General features: G+C 42.2%; 1 protein-coding gene across 4 annotated transcripts in view; it reads right to left on the bottom strand.

The window, feature by feature from the left end:
* The window catches only part of MGAT5 (alpha-1,6-mannosylglycoprotein 6-beta-N-acetylglucosaminyltransferase), a 329469-nt gene that overhangs the window by 172283 nt on the left and 129442 nt on the right, over positions 1 to 27744 (bottom strand). For 2 of the 4 annotated variants that reach the window (XM_005572984.5, XM_074008906.1), the window contains exons 2-3: positions 26763 to 27145; positions 10855 to 11019 (exon numbers count right to left, since the gene is read on the bottom strand). In XM_005572984.5, coding sequence (XP_005573041.1) covers positions 10855 to 11019; positions 26763 to 27003 — 406 coding nt within the window. In that variant the 5' untranslated portion in view covers positions 27004 to 27145. The remainder of the gene's footprint in view (positions 1 to 10854; positions 11020 to 26762; positions 27146 to 27744) is intronic. The other 2 variants (XM_005572985.5, XM_074008905.1) reach the window with 1 other exon arrangement.

Genomic DNA, 27744 nt, shown 5'->3' with positions numbered 1-27744 from the left:
GACAGTGTTGGTGTCACTATCACCATTGCACAGAGCATAAATGGGAGGCTCAGCAATGGTAAATATAATAAAATGCTAACAGCAAGTATGCAAGCGGACCCAGAGTTCTGCTCAAAAATGTCTGATGCCAAAGACCAGGTCCAGGCTGTGACTGCCAAGTAGCTTCTGGACAGCCCTTTCACAAGGTCTGGTTTTCTGTATAAAATGCAACACTGGGAATGGGTAGTTTACATGCCTATCAAGCACTGACCATCTGCTACATGCCTGGCCCAGGAGTGAAAACCTGAGTTGGACACTTAGGAAGTGTAAGAACCAATAGCCAAAACTTACTGAGCTCTTATTTTGTGCCCAGCAGCTTGAGTGCGTTCCATGTGTAAACTCGTACTCCTAGCAACAATACCATGGCACAGGTTCTTATTCTCATTTTATCAATGAGGAAACTGACTGGGTTTATCCAAGGGTCCCATAATCCTATGGCTGCTGTTTAATTAAGTCCCCCAGTGGGGGAAAACATTAGCACAGGTCCTTCCACTGGATGTCTACTTGTCTCTGGTTCAAGAGCCCATCTCTAGCTGCACCAAGGTAAAGGAAGTTTCCACAATAAACGTCGACTAGAAAACCTCTCCAACAAACTTCAAGACAGCTTAAAACCAGCTAAGAGTGCAGCCGTCCAACTCTGACAATGCAAATCAAAATGCAGTTTATAATGCTCCGTCAATCCCAGACACGTCGTCCTCGGCTGGCTCTGTCTACGCCATGGGCCCTCCCCTTGACATAAGTGGATTTGGGGTTCGTGATCCCACACGTGAGACTTGCTGAACGTTCAAGGGTAAAATAAGGACAGAAAAAGGAGGCTGTGAAATGAAGATTATTTCTGCTGTCCTGAACTGTAGGGCAGTTCAGCCCTTCTTAGTCACATCTCTAATTGAATCCCTCTTTCTGTCCTTTCTAAACCCAAAGAATTTCAAACCATCTTCACCCCGCATTGCTTTCTCTCTTCTTTTTCTGGGATGTGAGCGAGAAGGGAAAAACAAAAACTAGCAACTGATTTTTATTTAGGCTGCCTAATTTTAGAAGCTGTGGATATGCAAAGCCAAAAGCACAGCTTAAAGGAAAATCTCTCAAAACCCCAGAAATCTTCAAACCTACAAAACCTTTTCAAAAACATGGAGTCAGATACCTGTCTTCCATGTCTCACCAAATCAGCTTTATTCCAAGTATTTTTCTAAATTTTAAAATGTCAGGCTCTACAGTGAGTTTGTTGAAATACTTGTCAGTGAAAACAGGTAAAGGATGAAACAGCACAGACAAGGGACTATCTGAGAAAGCATATGCTATGCTGTAGCCGTGGAATGTCTATTGAATCAATACCATATGTAAGCTGATATCACAACTGTATACACATACCTCATTAAGCCAAATTAGGCAAGTGGGATCTGTCGCCTTCTGATTAAAACAAACAAGTCTAATTTCAGCGTGTCCCATCACCAATGCAAAGAACAACCCTGAGCAGAGGCACTTTGAAGGTCCCCAGGACAATCCTGCAGTGTATGTTACTGAGTTTCCCCATCAAGTGGCTGGGGAGGAACAGTATTCCCAACAGGGATATAGATAGCCTCCCTTTTTGAAATGAAACAAGCCATGTATTCCTTGAAGGGTCAGTAATTAGTCTAACAGAATTAGAAGTTCTGGGTCCCTGTTTCTTTTCTGCAAGAACTATTCCTTCAGAGCAACCTCTCAGGGAGTGGAGGTGGCCTGAATTTTTTAAATCCTACTTATATTTTTATAATTAGCCACTAAGAAACACAAAATAAGTTCTTATTATGGAATCTCAGTTTTCAAAAGTGAAGTGAAGCAAAGGCTTTCCGGTCTTAACAATTTAACAGTAAACTTTCCAGGTGCTTCTGAGAATTCCAAAAGCATTCAGGGAGCTGTCAAAGCACAGGAGTGGCAGAAATGGTGATCTAGAAGTGAAAGCATGGCCATCAGTGTCATGGCAAAGGTTCCAGAACACAGTGGCTGGCCAGCAGGAGTGTATTCAGGAAAGGGAGGAGTGTAAACAGCTGGACATTTATTGATAAAACCTGTGATTTGCCAGACTGCAAGCTCAAAACTAAACTGAAAAGAAAAACATAAGATCCCACCCATGCCTTTGAGGAGCTTACAGACTGGCTGTGAAGACAAGCAAAGAGTGGAAAAGTCCAAGAACACACATGATATGAATACAAGGCAAGGACACCACAAACCTCTGGGGTGTGAGGGGCATCAAGCAAGTCTTAGGGAGACAGAGCTTCAGATGAGACTTGAAAAAGATGATAAAGAAGAATCAGCCAGAACAACAGAAGCATACCAGGCTGTGGACAAAAACATGTTAAGTGTATAAGAGCATGAATAAACTGCAGGCAGGGGTTTGGGCTCGTTCCAAGTGGGGCTGAGGCACATGCGGCCACAGTAGTGCTTAAAATGGAGGTAGAAAGTTAGCAGACCTGAGGCTTTGCCCTCCAAACACTCAAGGAGAGAAAAGCTTGAGTCAGGTTTAGGATAGCTTCAGAAAGCCAAACCATGACATGACCAGGGTCTCTAGTAGCCATACGCATTTTATCTGCTCGTCTGGAATCTCTTCATGGACCCCTCTCCTATACCATTAATTCCCAGGGGTGACCCATGTGACTCAGGCCTAGCCAATCAGGATGGAACATGATACTGGTCACTCTGACTGGATCATAAACAGGCGTAGAGGCCAGGCCAAACCAATCATAACCCTGCTCTAGAGAGTTGCCAAAACCTCCTGGAAAGCAGCACAGTCATCTGGGACTGAAAACTAAAACCTAGAGCCTCCTTGGGACTATCCATCTCTGCCCCCACCAGGCAAAGATGGCTTAAGAATGAAGGTAAAATAAAAGATACAACATATTAACATAGCCTTGAAGGATAGCATCACTTCTGAACTATATTTTCTTCTTTTTTTTTTTTTTTTTTTTTTGAGACGGAATCTCAACTCTGTCGCCCAGGCTGGAGTGCAGTGGCCGGATCTCAGCTCACTGCAAACTCCGCCTCCTGGGTTTACGCCATTCTCCTGCCTCAGCCTCCCGAGTAGCTGGGACTACAGGCACCCTCCACCTTGCCCGGCTAGTTTTTTGTATTTTTTAGTAGAGATGGGGTTTCACCTTGTTAGCCAGGATGGTCTCAATCTCCTGACCTCGTGATCCGCCCGTCTCGGCCTCCCAATATTTTCTTCTTAATGATAAAAAGCAAAACCCTCTTGACAACAGAGTGAAAACTATACCAATAATGACAAGAATTTTCGGCAAACACACCAAAAGAATGGCTTCTGACAATATCCAATACCTGAGAGGACACAGCTGAGGTTCCTGAAGATGGTTCCCGTGTCTGAATTTCTCATAGCATCCTACAAACTTTTAAATGATGTGAGCCCCAAGTTCCCTTTTAGTTTAAGTTAATATAAGCTAGGTAGTTGGCCTCTTGCAACCAAGAGATTATTGACAAAACATGAATTTCGTGATGAGCCAAATATTGACAACAGAGGCACAAAAAGATTAATTTGGCAACTTCAAATTTAAAGTGTTCCAGTGAAATACTATAAACAAAATTATTTCCTAATCTATAAAGCGCTACACAAATATTAATTTCACGACTAGTGGTGATATCCAAATAAGTAGTCACTACAGTGTTCCATTTTTATGTCAATATTCCAAATATGTAACTTTTAAACTGTAATTAACAAATGCTCATACAGTACCGACTTTATGCCAGGCATGTTTCTAAGTACATTATCGGTCTTACCTAATCCTCCTGACGTGGTTTGGCTCTGTGTCCCTATCCAAATCCCATCTCGAATTTTAATCCCATGTCAGAGGAGGGAGCTGGTGGGAGGTGAATGGATTATGGGGGCAGTTTCCCTCATGCTATTCTCATGGTAGTGAGTTCTCGGGAGAGGAGATGATTTTAAAGTGTGGCACTTCTTTGCTCTCTCGTTCACTCTCTCCTGTTGCCATGTAAGATGTGCCTTCCTTCCCCTTCCACTATGATTTAAGTTTCCTGACACCTCCCTAGTCACGTGGAACTCTGTCAGTAAAACCTCCTTTCTTTATAAATTACCCAGTCTCAGGTAGTATCTTTACAGCAGCATGAAAATGGATTAATATACCTCCTAACAATACTGTGAAATGGGCACTACTATTATTTCTCCCATTTTAAAAATGGGGAAACTCAGCCAGAGGAAGGTTAAGAAACTTACCCAAAGTCACACTGCTATGAAGTGGTGGAGCGAGTATTTGAACCAGGCCAGTCTGGTTCCACAGATGCTGCCTTTCATTGTCCCTCATCCCCTCAACACTAGCACCAAAGTTTCAACTGCCTTTAAGCCGATATTCTGAAACAAATGGCTTGCGGCTACAGTCCTCATGGAACCTTGTCTCTCTGCTGGGTTGTTTCCTCAATAATGAGTCACCCAGTTATCCTTCAAGCTACACCCTTGGAAATCATTATGAAAATTTCTCCCTTGCCCTTTCCCACAGTCTGTCCGTGTCCCCATCACACCAGCCTCACCCTAACATGGGTCTCAAATTCTCCTTCTCCCGGGCCGTAGGAACGTGTCTAATCCAGGGCATTCTCCTAACTGGAGATTAACTGCAGTCTCTCTCCCTCTTCATATGCATCTCACTCCACATGGCCAGTAATTATTCTCTGGAAACACAGACCTCACACCTATTCATCCTCCTACTTTAAACCTCTCATCAACTGCCACCCCCCAGGGAACAAAATAGAAACTCCTTCATTTAACACTGAAAATGCTTCACAAATCCCAATTAACTCTCTAGTCTCATTGTCTTCAATACTGCTCCAAGTATGCTGTGAAGGGTATTTTCTGATGTAAAGTAGATCTTTGGGGACCTGTCTTGTTTTAACTTATTTAATTTACTCTCTTATATCTTGATAATTATATACTTTGCTTAAAATAACAAAGAATTTCTTCTAAAACGTTCTGCAATTTAAACCCATTCTCTAAGACTACTTTGTATCATTGTTATCTGGAATTAGTGGCTCTTTCATGAGAAGAAATAATTACCTTCTATAGAAGCAGAAGTAAAATGCACATTGCCAAAAGCACACTGTGGGCCAGGAAAGAAGCTCCTTAAGGTCAAGAGCCTAAAATAGTCTTCTGGGAGTTTCTAAAATCTCTTTCTTTGGAGGCCTCCTAGACCAGTGGCAAAGCTAAATGAGGTAGAGGTTAGAGGGCAGTGGGAGCAGGGCTTGTGAACAGCCTTGCTAGCAAAAGTGAAAGGAACTTTAGGTCTCAGCTGGCCTATCAGGAAACTTCAGTGTCTCAGGCATCTTTCTGCACTAACTATAGGTGAAAATATCTGCTGGCACCAGATTCTAACAGTATCTTATAGATCAGAATTTCACAAACCTGCCACAATTGACATTTGGGGCTGGATACTTCTATTGTGGGCAATGTCTTATATATTGTAGGATGCTTTTTACAGCATCTCCCGTCTTCATTTATTAGAAGTAAATAGGCTGGTCACAGCAACTCATGCCTGTAATCCCAGCACTTTGGAAGGCTGAGGCAGGAGGATCGTTTGAGCCTAGGAGCCCAACCAGCCTGGGCAACCTAGCAAGACCCCCCATTCTCTATGAAAAATAAGAAAAAAGAATTAGCCAGGCATGATGGCACATTGCCTGTAGTCCCAGCTACTCAGAAGGTTGAGGTGCCAGGGGGTGGGGACATGGAAAGTCGAGGTTGCAGAGAGCTGTGATGGTGCCACTGCATTCTGGCCTGAGTGACAGAGTGAGACACTGTTTCAAAAAAAAAAAAAAAAGAAAGAAAGAAAGAAAATAGCACCTCTTCATTTGTGACAACCATAATGTCTCCCGACATTGCCATGTGTCCCCTGGGGGCAAAATCACCCACAGCTGTTAATCACTGCTATAGATACACTTCCTCAAAGATTAGCATCACTTCTGAACTATGTTTTTCTTCTTCCAAATAAAAATCAAAATATCCTTGACCACACAAAGTGAAAACCATACCAACAAAGACAAGCATTTTTCTGTAAAGATACCAAAAGAATAGCTTCTGACAAGGGTCCACACATTTATTGTTACCATTGCAAATAACAAAACAGAAAATGACAGGTAAATAGACAGAACATATCTGCTTCTTGCTCAACTTAATAGGAAAGCACCTGCCATCTCATCTCTCTCCCATCTCTCAGTAGCATCTGGGATCTCACTGACATGCCAATATCTGACCCTGGGAAAGTCATCTGCTGAGCTACTGCCCAGGGTTGGAGCTGGGACACTTCAGGTATTACTTCAACACAAACTGGTAACACAGGTACACATACAAGGAAACAGCACGGGTGCAACTAAATGTCAAGGTCCATTAGCAGCACAAAGGGGGAAAACTGCACTTCCAAATGCAAGCCCTAGAACTCAGCAGGGACATTTTTCATTTTCAACTTTCAAATGGTGGTAATAATAATAATAATAATAATAATAGTTGCTGTTTTTAAGAACAGCTTCCAAATTCAAATACATTGCACTTCAACCCCAAATACTGGAAAGTGTTCCATATTGCTACTGACTTTGGAAAAAATGCAGGGTTGCCGAAGTTCAATTTGGACTAAATACCAGGAAACAGTCACTTGAGTTATACCTGTACCTTTGATTTTGTGATTCTGCTTCCCAAGTGACCTCACAATTATTAAGTTCATCACAACACTACGTGGATGCTATCATTATGGTTTTGGCTTTTAGGGAACAGTCAACACTGACTAGTTATTCAGCTGACGTTGGATGACAACTCAATATTGAGAGTATAAATAAATGTGTACACATGCACATTTATTAGAGGCTGCACAATGTTGTTGTCCTCTAAAATATCACAATGTAGAATTGTAACTATCACATCCTATGAAGCCTCCACATTCCAGAACCATCAATGGGAAGTTCAGTCCTGACCAACAAAAAAGGCAGTCCCACTCTTAGGTGTGTCTGCTAAGATCTGAGAACTATGGAAATGAAATACCAAGTCCGACTTCCAGGCAAATCACCACAAATGTAAATGGAGAAGACGAACCGTAAGAAACTCCTCTGGGTGATGAAACGAAATGCTGTTCCCTCCAATAGAAACCAATCCATGTGAGCAATATTTGCTGAATTATCCTCAACAGGTAAGGCTACAATCAAGACACTATAGGCAGAACAAAGATAAATCAGATACTGTCTCAGTCCTTAGAAGGCAAGCACTTTCATTATCAGATATGTACACTTTTTACCTTTTCCCCATTTCAGGTAGATGGCAAAGAACCACAGATCCAATCCTATTCACTCTACTTCCTCATTTAAGATCACAAAACTGAAGACAGAATGGGTCTTTCTCAAATTGAAAGCAGCATTCTAAAAGGAGAGAATTTTGATGAAGGCCTTTCAAACCCTTTCAGAAAGTAAATACGGAGAAATTTATTTACTGTGTGATTGGTGGAAGGGTGGGGATTTTAAAAATCCACTTTTTCATTCCTTTGAGTCCCCTTTCTCTCCAATAAGACAAACAGAGCTCAAAAATCCAGTTCAATCTGATTTCTTGATTTTAATAAAGTTCATTTCCAACTAAATTTCTCTAGGGGCAAATTTACTTTCACATTAAAAAAATCCCTCAGTGATAAATTTGTGAAGATAAGCCATACTGGATAAAAGCTACACAGCACACAGCTAGAGACAGAAAATGAGACACACACACACACACACACACACACACACACACACACACACAGAGCTATCCCTTTAAAGAAAATAAATTTAAATTTAGGGAATCCTTCTTCAATTGCTATGGTACCCAATTTAGAGACAGTTTATAGCCAACCAGAAGATATATCAGCAAGCAATAAGACACAACAATAAGCAATCAGAAACATCAGTGAGCAATAAGACACCAGAGTCAGCAGTAAAGACACACCAGGGAGAACATTTCTGAGCAATTACCACATGTCTCCATTCAGGAAGGGAGAGAGAAAAACTTCACTCAGCAAGGACTGGAACCCCATAAAACTGAACTCCCACAACTCAGGTTGACAGAGGGGTCTGAAGACACCAGCATGGTCATGGATCAGAGAGAGGGCGGAAAAGCAAGGAAGGGCTGCCCATAAATGAGAACAGTTCACTTAAGTCCTCGTCCTTCTTTCTGGTACTCTACAGACATGGCAAACCGTTTTTTAAAAATATGTGGTTGACTGACAAGATACAAAGGACTACCCACCTTCTGGGAGAAATGAAGAAGGCTGTCCAGCATATCTATATCCACTCTGACCAAGACAGTGTCTATGAAAGGGATGCCTCTGCAAGCATCACACGCACACACACACACACACACGGACCAGCTTTTGCAAACATCAGCCTGAGAGCAGACCCTGAGACAGAGAAATCACCTGATGAGACATGTGATTAAATCTAGGAAACTGGCAGCTCTCTTCTAGGTAAGAAAATGGTAGCACCTTTTTACAGACGCATGCCTTTATGATAATTTACAAATGGAAGGAGAGATGGAGCTAACACTCAGAATCTCTTCTCTACATAGCACTAGCAGATCTTAAGCTGAGCTCAGCGGACTCCAGTACCAACAGTTACCCATTCCCAAGCACTTAAACTCAACAAAACCTATGAAAACACTTCTCAGAGGTGCTAAGAAGATTAAGTAAAATCATGTACACTGGAGGGTCAGGAAGAGGAACTTGTATTTACTGGACAGCTACTAAATGTTAGTTTCCTCTCCTTCCCTGCCTCCAAATTTTTTTCTGAGTCACCCCTACTTTATAGCAACTATGGTTTGTGTCATTTTATGCATGTGTATTCTTTTCCTAATTACCCAGTAAAAATCATGATGGTATGGACTGTGTCCCACACATACCTGAAAGATGAAAAGACATGCGAATGAGCTTATTCATTAAATGCGTAACTCTAAATTTGCTCCGATTTCCCAAAAAGGAAAAAAAAAAAAAAAACCACAACACTCTGGTTCTTTAAATTATTATTAAAAACACAGCACCAGTGGCACATTTAGAGGAGTCCCACTCAGAGCCATTGGCTTAGAAAACATGATACTTGTTAAGCAGTAAACTAGCTCAATACATATGGCTGGTATGTTTCCAAATTTCATTTGAAAGAAGTAGTCACCAAGTCCTTCCCATTTCCTTCTTGGAGGTGCACCCACTACCCTGTGCTCTGCAGCTTAAAGCCCAGGTAGCAGTCTCTGTGAGCCTTGCAACAAACAGGACAGTCAGAGGCAGCAAGATCCCACCTTGGGGGAAAGAATGACAGGAGATGTGTTCATAGGGGCCCACAAGCCACAGGACTTCAGAGGCAGTGGGGAACAGCAAAGTTAAAGGCAGAACACTCCATTCCATCTCCAGAAATATGACACCAAACAGTGATGAACCAGATAGAGCCTTTCCAGTAGCGTTTTCTACTGGGTACAAGGGTGGCAAGTGGAGACTGAAGAGGCATGGTTCCAGTTATTAATAAGCAGCTAAACACAGTGGGAGGTTCTCTTGTCTAATTACAGAAGCTGTTGGAAACTGCAAGGAAGACAGGATTTATGGCCTAGATGACACTGCCTCGGTGTTGTAATTAAAAGTTATTTTTAATAACTTTGGTTGGATACTTTGAATTATTAGAAATATATTTTGCAATTTAAAATTTGCTAAAGGGCAAAGAACATTAAAAAGGTAATAACAACCAGCCTGCATAATGTAAAACAATTAAATGTTCTGACACTGCGAGGTGGGAAAGGAAAAGAATCTCTCCCACTTAAGTGTGTGAATTTTTACAAGCAAAAGGGAAAGGGAAATAAATAAGCTTAAAGTATATGAAACAAGATTTTTTTTAAAGCAGGAACTGATGTCAAAAGTAACCTAGTTACTTACTTTATCTATTAACCAGAGTTTGGGTACCACCCACCAAAAGTATAGACAGCTTGTTCGCAACCATTCACCCAAACCACTGAATCCTAATCTTCAGGCTCTTCACTTTGTCCTGGTTCCCCAGAAAATCGTGGTCACCCTAACAAGAGCAGTCCTGGCTCAAGCACAAAGACCCAGAGGCTGACCTCAGAGCAGTGTGATGGTGGGGGACTTGGAGGGAGGGTTCTAATGTGAGCTGTAGGCAACAACATGCTGCATATAATTTGGGTGTTGTTTTTAGTCAATTTTCCTTCTCTCATCCAATATTCCAGTTTCCAGAAGGGGCAAAACAAAATGCCTTCCAGTGGGAACCGCATGGTGGTGTACATGAGTGGCTACAGAATCCGCCTAGGATTAGGCAGGGGCCATTTATCTCCTAAAAGCCATTTCCATAATTTCTATTTCTCCATATATACATAGGAGGCATTTTCTGCAATGGTGGCTCTTTTTTTTTTTTTCTTTTTTAAACAACAGGGAGGAGAGAACCTATTATATGTAACAGACTTTCAAAATTGTCTGATGGGAGTATGGAGGAGGAATGAACTCTAAAAGGCATGTGCTTCTCAAATAACCTCTATATTTCATTTAATCCATGCTATGAATCTTCTCTTTACAAGTGAATTCCAGCAGCTCATTAAGAGCAAATGTGTCACAGAAACTACCAAATATTATGCATCATGATAAAACTATAAAAAGCATTTTAACATCTGCTATTAAAAAATAAATTTAGACTTCTCTTTACAATGGCCATGCTAAGTTTATAGAATTTATATTATGTGGGTTCCAGTAAGAACCACTGCTCTCCTTTATTCTCTTCTTGGTCCAAAGCAGGGTGTGACTCCATATCAGGGCAGAGAATTGATATTTTTACCTGCCACATTAATTTTCTCAAGTGCAACCAAGCTGGGAACAGCTGTGGTGGAGTTGGTTGAGTTTGTTCCGGTGCCATTGACAACAAGATTGTCCACCTTCGACTCCAACTTGCCAATGCGCTGCAAAATGTTATCTAATAACACAGCAAGGGTTTTCTTCAGATCTGTAAAAGAAAGTGCAGACAATTTTAAAATTCTATGGCCTCTGCATATCTGTCTGGCTTGCTCTCTCTTCATCATGGAGAATAAAACTTCTCAAATGTTTCTGAAGTGGTACAAAAGATCTGTCAAACCACATCTGAAAGATGACAAGGGCCATCTTCATCTGGCCCAGATCCTACTAAATACATCAGTCTGTTGCAGAATGCAAGTCTGACAATAAGTGACATGGTATAACTATTTCCAGCTACTTGGTCAACAGGGAAAACTCCTTGTTAGCATCCTGCTATAGCACTACATTGAATTCCTCCTTACAGCACCATAGTTTCTCATACAAAGCATGACACCTCAAGGGTGCAGCAAGATCCCAAAGTAGCCTTTGGATCAAGTTCATTATTTTTCGTGTTGCATACTCTAGTATGTCCCAGTTTTTTAAAAAGTGTTCAATTCTGTTAGTTACATACACTAATACTTCATAAAAGCTACAGCTCCAGATTTTCAGGTCTGCTACACAACCCAGAATTGACTATAATCAGATTTAGGAAATATTTAAAGTAAAGATTAGAGTCATTCATTTGCTCACAAGTATTTATTAAGCTACTACTATGTGCCACATATTATTCTAGATGCTGGGGATATACTCTCATGGTTCTTACATTTAAGAGTTGGTTCCCTTTCTCACACATCTGACTACACATTAAAGAGTACTGCACTTCTCTCTGGATAAATTACAGGAACTCCTTCACCCCTATGGATGCATTTACTATTTGTAGACAAGATATTCAAAGAAAAAAAAAAGATAAGCTTAGACTCTCTCCTCTAAAAATTCATAATCACAGAAAGATATACTGACTTGTATGTGTCAGAAAAGCAGATGGGTGACTGCATAACCATCCATGGAAATAGAATCCAGACCCATTTCTGAATTGGGAGTGGGCCAGGGGAAAAGTGCAGAGTGTGGGTAGCAGGACTGAGAAAAGCCCTGAGTTAAGACAAACGGGAAGTTGCAACCTTCCTTTCTCCTGGAAAATAGCAAACTTGTCCCTGAGCAGATGCAGTGATCTGACCATGAAATAAACACACGTGGTCACATAAACAGCACAGATCACAGCCAGCGAACCTCGTCAAAGGTGCACCAGCCTGTTCCATTATGCCCAGTGAACCAGAAGCAGATGCTGGTGCTGTGCTTCTTGTACAGTGGCAGAATCTTGAGCCAAATAAATCTCTTTTCTTTATAAATTACCCAGGCTCAGGTATTTTTCATAGCAATGCAAAATGGACAACTGTTTTATCTTCACATCCTCCCCATGAGGTAGATGTGACTCCATTTTACAGATAAGAAAACTGAGGTTCACAGATATTAAATAAGAAGCTGATAAAATGAGGGCTTGCCTCAGGACTGTTTAATTCCCTGATGTCTCAATGGGACCAATCAGAAGTCAAGAACCTGGGTAGAAAAAATAAACCAAGGGTGAAGTTCAGAGTCTTTCATCCATAACACAGTGGTTAAGGGCCTGACTTTGGAGCCAGAGTTCCTAGGTTTCAGTCCCATCTCTGGCATTCCTGTTTCCTTATCTGTAAAAGAGTGACATGAACAACACTTCAGCTTTGGGGTTGTGGAGAGGAGTTAATGAGTTAATATTTATAAAATGTTTTGAATACTGGCTGGCACATAATAAGCACTGCATAACCGCCTGTTAAATATATAAGTAAAATAAAGCCTTTCAGTGGAAAATGTTCTCATCCTTCCCAAAGAAATCTCTCCTCAGGTGATGCAAAGCTTTATTGCTTTATCCAAAGGGTCATGAGAGCACTCTCCTCTGCGGTCTGCAGTCCTACGGTCGGCATGACTCAGTCTGTCACAGGCACATCATTAGTTGGCACAGACAGCGGGAGTCGGTCACCTGTTCTGTCACTGAGTCTAATGCATCAACTGGCTCTCCAGAGTTCTGAAGAGTGCCAGAGGCCAGCCACGCAGAAGGGGGCAGTCGTGCCAGCGAGAAGGGGCAATGTTCAGTATAAAGAAATACTCCTCAGTATTTCTTTTCATTTCAGCCTCTTTGCCTAGAGCCTGTGTCATCAAGCCAGCTAGAATCCGAATACGATCTAGACAGCATTTAACTATCACCAGTAATTGTAGTTGGCCAAGCACAGAAGCCCTGGCCCTCTAGTGTGACTTAACTCAGGATTTTTCAACCTCGGCACTACTGACACTTTGGGCCAGGTAATTCTTTGTCGTGGTAACTGTCCTTGCATTGTAGGATGTTTAGCAGCATCCCTGGTCTCTACTCCCTGAATGACAGCAGCAATTCTCCAGGTGTGGCAATCAAAAACATCTACAGACACTGCCAAATATCCCTTGGAGGGACAAAACTGCCCTCATTTGAGAACCGCTGAATTAGGTGCATTCTCTCAAACCCTCTGTATTCCCCACTGCCCTCTGTGAAGACATGGAGAGAGAACTGTGATAGAGGGCTTACAGGAAAGGAAATGCCCACTGAATGAACCTGCATCATGTGTGACTTCCATTCACTGGAGGGACTGCTACAAATACAACGGAAAGTTGCAGTGAGGGAAGTCTGCCTTCCTCCCTAAGGGAGAGCTAACAGAACATGAGCCAATGCTGATGGGCTCTCAACAGACTACTGGACACAGTCCTCAATCCATTGTTACTGGTGATAGTCATTAGTGGAGCATACTCTAGGTAGGATACGAAGTTGTCACACTTATAATTAAGAAGATATTCTCCCTCAGTTCTCAAATTACAGTGACCAGTAAATACGACTGACCTACTATTTCTTGTTGACCCCATCTGCCAAAGATTGACCTTCTGTGACTGTGTGACATGGAGTGTAAAAGGGGATTCATGATGAGGAGGAGGGATCACCATCACCACAGCCACCCTGATATCACCTCCTCTACTTACTTAACTTTCTATATGCCAGGCAGTGTGCTGAGCACTTTAAATGAACTAATTCATTTAATCCTACCAAGACAATCTGAGGAGAATATGATCATCCCTATGCCCCTCTTACAAATAAATCACAGCACAGAGAGGCTAAATAATTTAGCAGAGGTGATTACAGACCCAGGACTCAAACCCAGTCTGGTTCCAGGGCTGATGGCTCTTACCCACTATGCTGCACTGCCTCTGAAGAACTACAACGGACCTGTCCACCAGCAAGCATCTCTGACTTGCTTCCCCTGAATCTACTTGTTAGAGAATAACCTCTGGGATTTTGCCATGTGTTCGTGGGAAAACATATACCAACCACTCTTAAGACTCACTCATGCCCCTGTCCTGTGGCAACTCTGGTCACCTGACCCAGTATCACTAAACATCCACCAGCTGACACTGGCAACTACCAAATACATCAAGTGATCCCAGATTTTTTTAAAATTAAGACTCTTTCTGTATCTTCTCCCTTAAAATGAAGATGGAATATAAGGCTACTAAAAACCTTGAATTCTCTAAGCACTTTACCTGGGGAGGCATGTTTTCTCTCCCAATATGAAAGAAAAAAGTTCATTTTTAACTCAAGCAGCTACCCAAGTCACCATTTCAAAGCAGCCAACCCAAGATTAAGGATGTTCTTAATAAAAAACAATGACAGAGATGACGCCAAGCCCTTATCCGTATCATTATACAGTGCTTGGCACATTAAGTATGTGTTATGTAAGTAAAATGAATGAATGAAACAAACTATAGTACTCTCACAAATAAGGCTCAATAAATTATACGTTTCCAGGCAATGAAATTATTTTGCACCTTGTATTTTACTGTTAAACCTCCAAAAACTGTTAACAGTTTTATCACAATTTTAAAGAAATAACAGGCTGACATGATGGCTCATGTCTGTAATCCCAGCACTTTGGGAGGCCGAGACAGGTGGATCACCTGAGGTCAGGAGCTCGAGACCAACCTGGCCAACATGGTGAAACCCCGTCTCTACTAAAAATACAAAAATTAGCTGGGCGTGGTGGCATGTGCCTGTAGTCCCAGCTACTCGGAAAGCCGAGGCAGGAGAATCACTTGAACCCGGGTGGCGGAGGCTGCAGTGAACGAAGATCGTACTGCTACACTCCAGCCTGGGTAACACAGCCAGAGCAATACTCCATCTAACATAACATAACATAACATAACATAACATAACATAACATAACATAACATAACATAGTTTTTTTGTTTGTGTTTTAATCTTTTTTTTTTTTTTTTTTTGAGATGGAGTCTTGTTCTGTGGCCAAGGGTGGAGTGCAGTGGCACGATCTCAGCTCACTGCAACCTCCGTCTCCTGGATTCAAGCGATTCTCCTGCCTCAGCCTCCTGAGTAGGTGGGATTACAGGCACCACCACGCCCAGCTAATTTTTGTAGTTTTAGTAGAGACGGGGTTTCACCATGTTGGTCAGGCTGGTCTCGAACTCCTGACCTCATGATCCACCCGCCTCAGCCTCCCACAGTGCTTGGATTACAGGTGTGAGTCGCCGCGCCGGTCTGTTTGTGTTTTAATCCTAATGGTAACCCTTTTATTCACTACAACTGTACAAAGAATTTCTATAGTTTAATAAAAATGAAAGAACAATATTACTCCAAATTCTTGTATTTTAATATTTCATTGTGTCTTATAGTTATTATAGCCATAAAATGAGTCCTCAGCAAGATTATCATTTTCAATTACTAATGAGCTTTTAAAATTTTGTTTGTGGTTCAAAGCCTTCACAATAAAAATTTAATCCCAACATTACTACTGCAATTCTGCATTCCTAAAACTTACTGTACATGATGAAGATGAGATCAAAGTAGTTGAAAAACATTTAAAATGTCTCTCTAGGGAAAGCAGGCTTTGGTTTCTATCATGCCGGCATTCTTTGATAAATGGTAAGGTCGATTAAACTGCACTGGAACAGGTTATTTGACAGCTTCTGTTAAGTTTTCATTTCCAGGAAGCCATGGCATTAATGGGTAAGAAGTGACTGGAAGGGGCTGACAGACACATCCTTGAGCAGACAGCCAAGGAGCTATAACTGCAAATCACACTTTTCTCCATCTCTGGAATTCAAGGAGATGGATGGATCTCAATAGAAAGGAGGGCCCTACTGGTGGAATAAGGTTTATAGATCTATCAGCTAATAATGTGAGACTGCGAGGTAAACCTTCATTTCCCAGATCATCAAAATCAATCCATATTTCAGGAATTATCAAAAACGGCCATGCTTGGGAGCTACGCTGCCCACCACCCCATTTTTCCTGGAACATGCTTCTAAAGCAGTGGTTCTTAGCCCTGCTGTGCATCAGACTCACTTTGTGCAGAGTTACCAGGTTGCAACTTCAATGCACTAAATCCAGATCTGCAGAGTCCATCAAGGATTGGGGCACAGCCAAGGTTGAGATCTACTGTGAAGGTGCGGCTGCCATGATACTATGGCACAAAACCAACTATGCAATGAGCAAGGTCTTATATCTGAACTGCCAAAAATAATTTACATCTGTGCCTGCTCCTAAATCAAATCCCTTTTCACCATGGCTGCCCGAGAGGCAGAGCATGAACAACAGAGCCACAGAGCAGCTTCACTTGCTGCTCTGGAGAAACCGGCAAAGACGGGGCGTTAATGAGAAAGGAAGGTGCTAATGAAAAAAGAATTAACCTCAACCTCTTATTTCCATTGACTGTCAGGAATGTCAAGTTTCATCAATTATATATTTTTAAATTAATTTTAGAGTGACCTTTCCACAGAAAGATAATAGAGTTACAGTAATGACCCAAATAGAGTCCATTTATTATGTACAAGGACATTCAAAGCAGTGTTATTTATAAAATAGTGTTATTACAGATAAGAACTGGAAATTACCCAAACACACAACAAAAAGATTAAATTACATTATGTCAGCCATTCATAAGATAGAATAAATCACTAGACTGTAAACTTAGGGAGGGCAGAGACCAAGTCTGCTTGTCATCTCTGTTTATGGCCACTAGCTATTAATATCAGGAGTTCAATAAATATTTGTTAAGTGGATGGATAAAAAAGGAAAAGTGTACAGTCATCAAAAATACCTAATGGCATAAGGAAATGCAGTATCTTAATTTAAAAAAAGGCATATATTCATGTACATATAGACATATATACACACACGTATGTATCACTTTTTTTTAAAAGAAAAAAGAGAAATAAATCTTACTGGGTAAGATCTGCACTTAGAGGTAATATTTATTCTTTATTCATCTCCATACTGCCTCATATGCTCTAATTTTACATAAAAATTCACATTATTTTCAAAGTCACAAAGGCATTAAGTGTTATTTTAAATATATATACATAGTACATGAATTGTACTCTTAAGAATCGAAGATAGCCGGGTGCAGTGGCTCAAGCCTGTAATCCCAGCACTTTGGGAGGCCCAGACGGGCGGATCACGAGGTCAGGAGATCGAGACCATCCTGGCTACCATGGTGAAACCCCGTCTCTACTAAAAAGTACAAAAAACTAGCCGAGTGTGGTGGCGGGCGCCTTAGTCCCAGCTACTCGGGAGGCTGAGGCAGGAGAATGGCGTGAACCCGGGAGGCGGAGCTCGCAGTGAGCTAAGATCTGGCCACTGCACTCCAGCCTGGGCGACAGAGCGAAACTCCGTCTCAAAAAAAAAAAAAGAACAAAAAAAGAAATCAAAGATAGTGCCACAGTACCCTAAAGTCACGTAAGGCATTACCCACCAGAAACATCTTAGTGACCCTTACTGCCTTATCTCATTTGAATTTTAAAGCCACATGTTGGATAATTTGCCTGCTCCTGAACTGACAAAGGTGGCTTCCACCCTGCAGTGGTCCCAGGCAGCAGATTCTGGACACAAAAGGGCATACAACAATTATCACACAGTCAAAGAGCAGCCCAGATGCTCGGCAACACTGACTAGCCTTCTCTTCTGAGTTAGAACTACAGATTTAAGATTTCACCAGAACTTCTGCCCAGAAGCAAATGTTTTTCCTAAGGTGATGCAGAGGGTGTCATTACTATCGAGGAAATTTCCATGCATTGGAATCTGGTAAAGGATCCTATCTAGGCCTGTTGATGATATTAAGTGCTTTATGGAATCTGTTAACATCCAGAATAGAGTTCTTAGGCTATTCTCTGAATTTTCCTAACATGTAGCCAGCTGCATGGAATAGAAACAAAGACTTGTAGCCTTTTTTATAGAAAAGGTAAGGAATCAGAAGTGCTGAGAGGTCAAGCCTATTGTCATCCATTGTCCTCACCTGACACCAGGGCCCGCACCTTCTTGGAAAGGGTGGCCTTGTACACTACTCCTTCCTGCTCACTGTACCATGCCAGAAACACCACCACCACCAATGCCCTGGTTAGATACAAAGGTGAACTTGGCCACACCCAGCTTATCTTACAGCCCACAGAGGAAAACTGTATCGTTTGAAGAGGGCAATGACAACCACATCTCCTAGTTGAGGAGGGTGGTGGCAAGCCTCACCTCTTCTGAAACAGAGCATATTTCCTCTCACATCTGGTCAGGCTCTACCCCTGTAAAGGCTAAGAACAGCTGCATAAACAGGTTGCTGAAGCCGTGTGTTCAAACGAAGATCAATGTCAGATCTACATGAACAGTTATGGCTGGGTGGTAACAGATGCAGGTACATATTCAAGTCAGAGTTAGTGATAACTAATAGGAAAGAATGCACTTTGATTAAGTACTAGTTGGGCACAGTGGCTCACACCTGTAATCCCAGCACTTTGGGAGGCTGAGGTGGGAGAATCACTTGAGGCCAGGAGTTTGAGACCAGCCTGGGCAAGACAGTGAGATTCCATCTTTAGATAAAATAACTTTTTTGTTTTAAAGTAGCCTAGCGTGGTGGCACGTGCCTACACTCTGGAGGCTGAGGTGGGCATAAGGCTTGAGTCTGGGAGGCGGTGGTTGCTAGAGCCATGATCACACTACTGTACTTCAGCCTTTGTGACACAGCAAGACTATCTCCAAAACAAGACAAAACAAAAATAAAACAAAAACACCAAAAAAAAAAAAAAAAAGTACAAGAATAATCTAAGTCAATCTAAGTGCCTAAATAAACTTTGTCATTTGTAATCCTCACAACAAGCCTATGAGATTAAGTGATATTATACTGTCAGTTTTACAAAAGAGGAAGTAAGCTTTAAGATGATCGGTGACTTGTTCAAGGTCACACATCAGTAAGGAACACGTGTTCCATCCCTCCAACAGAAACACTAACTACCTTCCAGAATAAACAATAGTTTCCATGTCAGGATCATGCATAATAGCTACTTGGAGCCTCTTAGATGCAAAGCCCATAGGGAATTTCTTCTCATTTCCTGCTTCACTAAAAACATTATTGTGATTTTCAAATGAGTCCCAGCTGTAACTGTACCACACAGAACATCACAGAGTTTCACCAAGGGCTGCTGCTATTCATTCATGGCTCCTACTATGCGCCAGGCAGAAGGTACTAAGTTCCGGGGCACAGCAGGGAACAAAACAGACCAAAGTCCCTGCTCTTTCAAAACTTACATTGTAAGCGGGAGAGACACACGATCAGCTCATACAACAAATACTTGATGCTAAGTAGCTTGAGTGTTATAAAGAATGAGAGTAACAATGGGCTTGGGCCCTCCTGTGAAGGAGGGAAGGCTAACTTCTCTGAAACAGAAGGAATAGGCATGGCTGTGTTCTAACAAACTTTATTTACAAACAAAGAAGGAAGATAAAAAAGGAAGGCGTGGGGGAGAGCAAATGCAGAGGCGCAGAGACAGGTGAATGCTCAGCCACCATGCAACAGTCTTGTCCTAGAAGACAACCACCATGCCTTAGTAGACTTGAGAGGGTGTGGAGCTTTTTAGGGTGTCCGCAGCAGCATGAGGTCTGCCCAAGCACTTCTGACAGCAAAAGAGCACCAGGACACAGTTGGGAAGAAGCAGAGGGTCATAGAGAGCTATGGCCGCCAGGTAAGACAAGGGACATTCTGAGCCTTATCGTTTGAACATGGCAATGGCAGACTCCAACCCTACACATGTGCGTGCAATCCCTCCTCAATCCAGACTTGAAGTAGTGGTGCTGCATGAAAGAAAGGGTCTTAATGACTGAGGAGTAGAAGAATAAGCCCCTTATTCTGAGTTTACTTCTCCTGTCTAAAACATTCCCAAGGTCTTCCTCAGACCTTTTGACTGGCCTGGGTGTGCTTGTGAACTTGGCCTGACTTTGATGAGGATACTGGGCAGGCTGGACTCTACCACAGGATGGCTGGAGAAGTCCCAAGCCACAGAGAGGCCCATTTTTAGGTTCCAAGCTTTTTAAACCAAAAAGCCCTTTGTTTAATCACATCAGCCACGTCACCATAGAGTAACTAAAGCCTTCTCAGACACACCAAACAGCCCAGCTATTTTTACCCCTACCAGTTTCACTCCAAGAACAGTGCATTTCCCTCAAGGGCAGGGAATTTCTACTTTGGCAACAGTGGTTTTCCACATTATCCCACAATAGTCCCAGTCCTCAAAAAAAAATAAAGACAGAAAAAAAGAAACCATTCCTATTCCTTGACCATATTTCCCTATTTGTAGGAAGAGAGACAAAAGAAAAGTGAGGGGAAAAAAAAAACAAAACTAAAAAACCCTTTACATGCTTGCATCTTTAATGAAATCCAACCTGTTTTTATTCCTTTTTCACAAGAGAGGTGGAAGGCAACACTTGCAAAAGCTCTCATTCCAATCTCAGAACATTATCTGGATCTGCAACACACAGCAGCTGCTAACCTTTCAGAGCAATCTTCAGCAGTCCTAAATGGCGTTAACATACAGCATCCCAAGCCAATGAGGGCCAATCAGAAGCCCACTTGCAGTTACCTCTCCACTGCCCCCAACCAGCAACCAAAAGCCCTGTGCTGGTTCTCCAACCCCGGTGTATGCCTCCTTAAGGAGAAAACTTCCTTCCTCCCACAGAGAAAGCAGTGAACTATAGGGTGAGGTCGAGGTCTGGTTTCCGCATAAGAACATCCATATTGATACCAGAAGCCACAGCCTACAAGGCTCTGCATGAGCTGCTGGCTTCTCACCGCCTCAAACACCTTCCATGCCACTCCTTGCTCACTTTGTTTTAGCTACAGTGGCCTCCCTTCTACCCTGGAGTGCATATGCTGGCCTTAGGGCCTAGCACACACCATGCCTTCTCCCTGGCATGCTCTGCCTCCACCTCTTTCTTTCCACTGTACCTGGCTGCTCCTTGGTGTCATTTGGTTAAAAGTTACCTCCAGAGAGAGAGGTGACCTTCCAGTGCAAAGTAGCCCCTCAGATATTTTTTATTATTTATTTATTTATTTATTTATTTATTTTTTGAGACGGAGTCTCCCTCTGTCGCCCAGGCTGGAGTGCAGTGGCACAATCTTGGCTCACTACAAGCTCCGCCTCCCAGGTTCACACCATTCTCCTGCCTCGGCCTCCTGAGTAGCTGGGACTACAGGCGCCCGCCACCATGCACCACAAAAAAAAAAAAAAAAAAATACTACTTTTTTTGTATTTTTAGTAGAGATGGGGTTTCACCATGTTAGCCAGGCTGGTCTCGATCTCCTGACCTTGTAATCCACCCGCCTCGGCCTCCCAAAGTGCTGGGATTACAGGCATCAGCCACCATACCTGGCCACCCCTCAGATATTTTAAATCCTATCCCCATTTTTCTTCCTGGAATGTACTCTGCTATCTGACTTTCTCTTGTTTATTATTTCTTCCTTCCAAAGATAACAAAGCATCTATGAGAGCAGGGCCTTTGTCCATCTGTTTCTCACTGTATGCACAAAATGTGGGGGATAGTCCAGCCAATGACAGACATTTCCTGAAGGACCAGGCTTGAAAAACAGAAGCCAAAGGGCCAGTCTAGGACTAAAAAGCTCAGGGAACCAGGAGACAGGCAGAAGGTAGGGAAGAGCAGGCACACAGAACCGGGAGGTCAAGGAGGAATCAGGCAGCAGGCAAGTGGGATGGGGGTCAGCAGAGAGAAACTGGGAGCCCACAGCTGTTTGAGCCTGAGCTGGCAGCTTTTCTAGGACAGTGCCCCAGCCCAGAGAAGCCAGGGTTAACAAGGTGTGGATGGACCATGAAGGGAAATGTCACCTCGCCTCAGGTTTCCATTACTGTTCATTAGAGAACACAAGTGGACCGGGTCTGTCCAGTTAGATAAGAGGTATCACTAGGGATCAGAATTTGGGTCAGGCTGTTGGAGACAGAGATCAATTCACCTCAGAAACAAGAATTGCATTGACTCGGGTGAGTGGCACCATCCATGACACAATTCCCGAGACGTCACTGGCAGGCATGGCCCCTGCCACACTGGCTGGGAGATGCAGAGGGCTCTGGCTCTATACTTGCCTGGGAGGCAAAAGCCAACACACTCCTCTCTAGACTGACAGAGTAATACACAGAAAAGCCCTCCACACTCCAATAACAAATGCACTGAATGTTCCACACGGGCTGCCCAGGAGATCTTCCAAGTATCACTTTGGAGTTGCCAAATCCCAAAGAAGTCCAGAAGTCTCTTTTAAAATCACCAAAACAAGGATGGGTTGGGGCAGGGAAGATATTCTTCAAGTTCTATTATTGAGTACTAGTCACAAGCCACACTAACAGCCAACAATAAGCACACAATGTCAGGCACCTGACACACAGCACCTTGCTCATGTCTCACAGTCCTTGGTGAGAGGCACTGACACCCCACTTTCAAGCAGTTTTGTGCTTCTAGGGCCTAAGTCATGCAGGCAGGATGTGGCAAAGACAAACCAGTTGGCTCCAAAACCCATGCTCCTAACCACTACAACTCTCGACCTGCCACTTAGAAGAAGCATTTTCAGAGGCTAGAGAAATGCTGCATTTATATATGTGCACCTTAACACAAGCATGAAAGAGACTTGGGACACACACATACCCGCAAAATCCAGTAGATAGAGAGACTCACCAAGAGACTATCTAAGTCAGAGACTGATAAACATTTTTGGTAAAGAACCAGACAGTAAATATTTAGGCTTTGCAGTCTGTATGACAACTACTCAACTCTGCCATTATAGTGCAAAAGCAGCCACAGACTGCATGTAATCAAATGGGCATGGCTTTCTTTACAAACACAGGTATCAAGGAAGACTTGGCCCATAGGCCATGGTTTGATGACTCTGCCTTAGACCATGGGAGTCCTGGGAAGTAGCTGAATCAATAAGGAACTTGATCAGATGAGTATTTAGAATAACTATGGTGACTGCTGATCGATGGATTCAGAATGTTTCAGATGTATTATGAAATAAATACTGGAATTATCATGTTTATCTGTTATTGCATTTGTTACAAACAAGTGGGAGTGGAGGTGTTCCAATTTTAGAGCACAGGTCATAGTTCACCCAGCCCTGCTGCCCTGGAATCTCTAAACAGAAATTCTAATAAATCAGCAATCATCTAAAATCAGCTACTACAATCCCTCAAATACCTACTGTAGACCCATTTATCCTGAGAGCCTCTGATTATACCAATATGGGGATGAGAGAAAGAAGGAATTTTTTTCTTCATTTTGCTGGATTCATTTAAACCAGACACAAATCCCAGCCATACAGGATCAACTCTTCACTCTTTCAAAGCAGATGTGTAGGCAGTGCACTGCACATAGGTTGCATTTATGGCAAAAAAAAAAAAAAAAAAAGACTGCAAACTAATGGCCCATGCATCCCCAACACCGTTCTGCCAGCCCAGCTACACTACTAAGAATCCTACATTCTCTGGACCACCATGTGACATTAACTGCCAGGGCTGCCTGCATGTCACACAATGTTACTGATACTGACAGATTCCAAGGGAAGCATATGTCATCAGAATGGCTCTCCAGCTTCTAGGACTGGCCCTGGACTATACTAATCCCTAGTACGATCCTCTCATTCAATCCACATTGTTGGTGCCAGAACTGGAAACCAGGGGTAAGACTAGGCTTTTAAGTTTAAAATAACTAAAATCAGGCCATGCACGGTGGCTCACACCTATAATCCCAGCACTTTGGGAGGTCGAAGCGGGCGGACCACCTGAGGTCAGGTGTCCGAGACCAGCCTGGCCAACATGGTGAAACCCCGTCTCTACTAAAAATACAACAAGCAGCTGGGCGTGGTGGTGTGTGCCTGTAATCCCAGCTACTCTGTAGGCTGAGGCTTGAACCTGGGAGGCGGGGGTTGCAGTGAGCCAAGATCATACCATTGCATTCCAGCTTGGGCAACAAAGCAAGACACTATCTCAGAAACAAACAAAAAACCTAAAACCAGTTATCTGCTTGATAACATCCTTAAAAAGATGATGTCAGATGGCGTTTGTGGTTTCCACTCTTAGTACAGTTCTCCAAGGTGGCAGGAAGGAGACAATTATCACATGTCTAAAGACATTTTGACTGTCACAACTAGGGAGCTGTTACTGGCATCTAGTGGGTAGAGACCCCAGAGATGCTGCTGAAATCCTATCCACAATCAAGACCTATTTAGACCAAAATGTCAATAGCACCAAATGAGACACCGTGTCTTAGGAGGATCTCACCATGTGATAACCCCCAATACCTCAAGCACATGCATACAAATCCAATTAAATTCCAGAAACTCAGCTCCCAAAACCACTTTGATATGTTAAAGTTGATTAGAAGAAAGAGAAAACTAGCAGTGCGAGTTAGAGTTACTCATGTGACCTGTTTGATTGTTTCTTTGTTGTTTTTGAGAAAAAGAAATTATTTTGCTAAGGTTCATCTACAAAAGTAAGTTGGAATGAATAATTTCTATAGTTTCTTTGAGATGCAAAGTCCTATGATTACAAGCATATAGGGTGGCTGAAATTCTAACAGCCTATTCTGAGATTTTTTTGTAACTTAAAAAATAATATCTCTGTGAGGCTGAAAAGCTAAGACCAAATTATTGTCCTTAAGTAGGGAAGCCTTCCCTATGAGATTTTTAGCAGTACACAAGAAATAAAAACAGCCAAAACAACTGGAGAAATTTAAAGCCTACAAATTTGCTATTTGTGGAGCTGCTGCTTGGCCATAGAAAAGGTTTGACAGACTAAGAGAAACAAGAGAAAATTACCACTGAGCTGTAACTCTTTCCCTTCAAAGCTATAACATGAAATGCATACAACCAGAAACTTTAAAACTGTACCTGTGTTACCTGCTACGTTATATACATTGGTAACACTAATGGTGACAATCAACTTTATTTTCTGTTGGTTTATCTCAACTACTCTGGAAACGTTACAAAAGTGTGAGTCGATGAGCAATTTTAAAATGCAACTCTAGGAAAAACTACCTAGTTGTTTTTCAGTGTAAGTTCCCACAGTCGAATCCCATTTTTTAAATCCATCAGTTCAAAAAAGATACCATTTTATTTAGATATATTAAAAGCCAATGCCTACACTTTTAACAGATTAAAAGCAGAGTATGATTATTTACATAGTAAGAACTAGAAAAGAATTTCTACAATGTTCCTTAGAAGCATCTTCTATAATAAATATGTATACACACACACACACACACACACACACACGTGTGTATAAAATTTTACATATTTTTAAAAACAAGTTTTTTTCCCCTTTTGGAAAGAAAAAAGTACATGTATAACTGAGTATGATTTCCTGTGTCTGAACTCAATCTGCACTGAACTGTTGCTGCACATTTTTGGGAATCACGATTTGAACTCTGCATACTTCAGGGCACCTTCCTTGAGTGGGTCACAAAACAGAACTCCACTTTCTCCACCTCACCTAACCCCATTCTTGTATCTCATCTATACTATCATGGAGACCACTTCAGTGAGACCACTGAAACCTCAATTCAATGATCAGATTCTTTCACTCAACAACACGTCATCTTCTACAGACCAATTCTGCTCTGCAAAACACAGCATATTCTAAAATCCATTTGCAATTTTTTTGTATTTGTGTATATATGTATATATTTTTGTGTGTGTATATGTAAAATATCAGAAAAATACACACTGAAATGTTAATTGTGGTTATTGCCTGGAGTAGTAGACTTATGTGTAATTTTTTTCTTTTTTTGCTTGTCTACAGCTTCCAACTTTTTCTATATTAAACATAAAAGAAAAATAAGTTACATTCCATATGTGTGTCTTTTTACTCTTTATGATTTCAAAAATAATTCTGAAAAAAAAAATTCTTTTAAAAAAAAGCAACAAGTACACAAAGATTCCTTTTAAAGTGAGGGCAATTAGAGACAAGGGCAAGAAGAAGAGCAACATAACCTCAAGAAGCCAAAGATTAAAACTCACCAGGATGCAAGTGCCAGTGTCCTACTTATCGGCTGGAGGGAGGCACACAATTGGCTCTAAGTTTACTGGCTTCCATTCCTCCCCATCCTCTTCACCTCACCCCCACCAGCCTTAATTAAGTTTTGTTTAGGGAACGATGAGAATATTTTTCAGCATTCTCTGAACTCACTCCCACATGAGATCACATGGTTCCTGAAATGTGCTCAGGGAGAAGGAGCTAGCTGCAAACACAACCAATAGAGCCCTAACTGTCCTAACCCATTGATTCCAGGGGGAAGTGTGTCTGCATATACCAGCTCAGAACAATGAAAATGGCACTGCTCTAATTTCCTAAAGATGCCTCTCTGTGTGCAATTCACTGCTTATGAAGGCATGACAAGACCACGTCTGGGAGCTTCTAGGGCCATTTTCAAGGCCAAGGCACACTTTAATGGAGAGGTCCCAGAAACACAGTGCTTACCATAAGCTGTCATGACTCCAGCGTATGGCCCATCCACCACATTCCTGTTTTCTTCTGCCAGTGCCTTGATGTACCTTTTGCTGAGGTCCAGGATCTGCTCACGCAGCATGGAGCTGCTTTCAGGCTGAGTTCGCTGCTGGATGGTAAAGTGCAGAAGCATCATACCCCAAATGAAGCCAAAAGTCACCAGGAAAAAGCCCAGCTTCTGAGAGGACAACTTCCACGGAGTAAAGACAGCCATTGCTCTCCAGCAACTTCACCTGTCCTTGGCTCTTAACGCGTAGAAGATAGACACAAATTCATGGTGTAGGTTCAGTGTGAGAGTCTGCTGGTCTCACTCTGGCTCCTGTGTCAGCTGATTGCCTTTCCTCACTTCCATTCTGCTGTGAAGGAGGAGAAGAATTAGCAAAGTAGTCATGGCACAATACAGCAAAATAAACCAGAAGCCATATTTTCACTTGAATACCTCTAAGTAAAATGTTAACTCTTAAATTTCCTGGTTCAATACCTTATGATTCAGGATCTGTAAGCTGAGGGGAAATCTGGCTAGGCAACAAGAAGCTAAGCAAATATGAAGGGGGAAGTGTGTGTGTCTGTGTGTGTTAACAGGTGTAGTGGGGCTGTTCCAGCCTGGACCAAATTCAAAACAGGAAGTTTGTTTTGCAAGGTGGGGAGGAGATGGAAGGATATTTCACTGAATGTCAGCAAAAACCCAAGCAGAGGGTGGAGTCATATCACCATCAGGTACTTTTGTGTGCCTGTAACTTAAGCTTACAAAGTCATTATTATGTGCTTCTGGCAAGGACTAGAACATGCAACTGGTGAGGTGAGCAAGAAAGTGGATGCCCCCTTGGGGGTAACTAAACAAGGAAGAGGTAGATTGCTCCATCTTACTTGAGCATGGCCAGCTTTCACTATCAGTGTTTAGAGATGAGATGGCTCTCTCAGGGCCACCAGGCAACCTCTCTAGGTGCACCAGCAC

This window comes from Macaca fascicularis, chromosome 12 (genome assembly GCF_037993035.2).
Source record: "Macaca fascicularis isolate 582-1 chromosome 12, T2T-MFA8v1.1".
NCBI lineage: Eukaryota > Metazoa > Chordata > Mammalia > Primates > Cercopithecidae > Macaca > Macaca fascicularis.
This window is presented reverse-complemented; position numbering and strand designations above follow the sequence as displayed.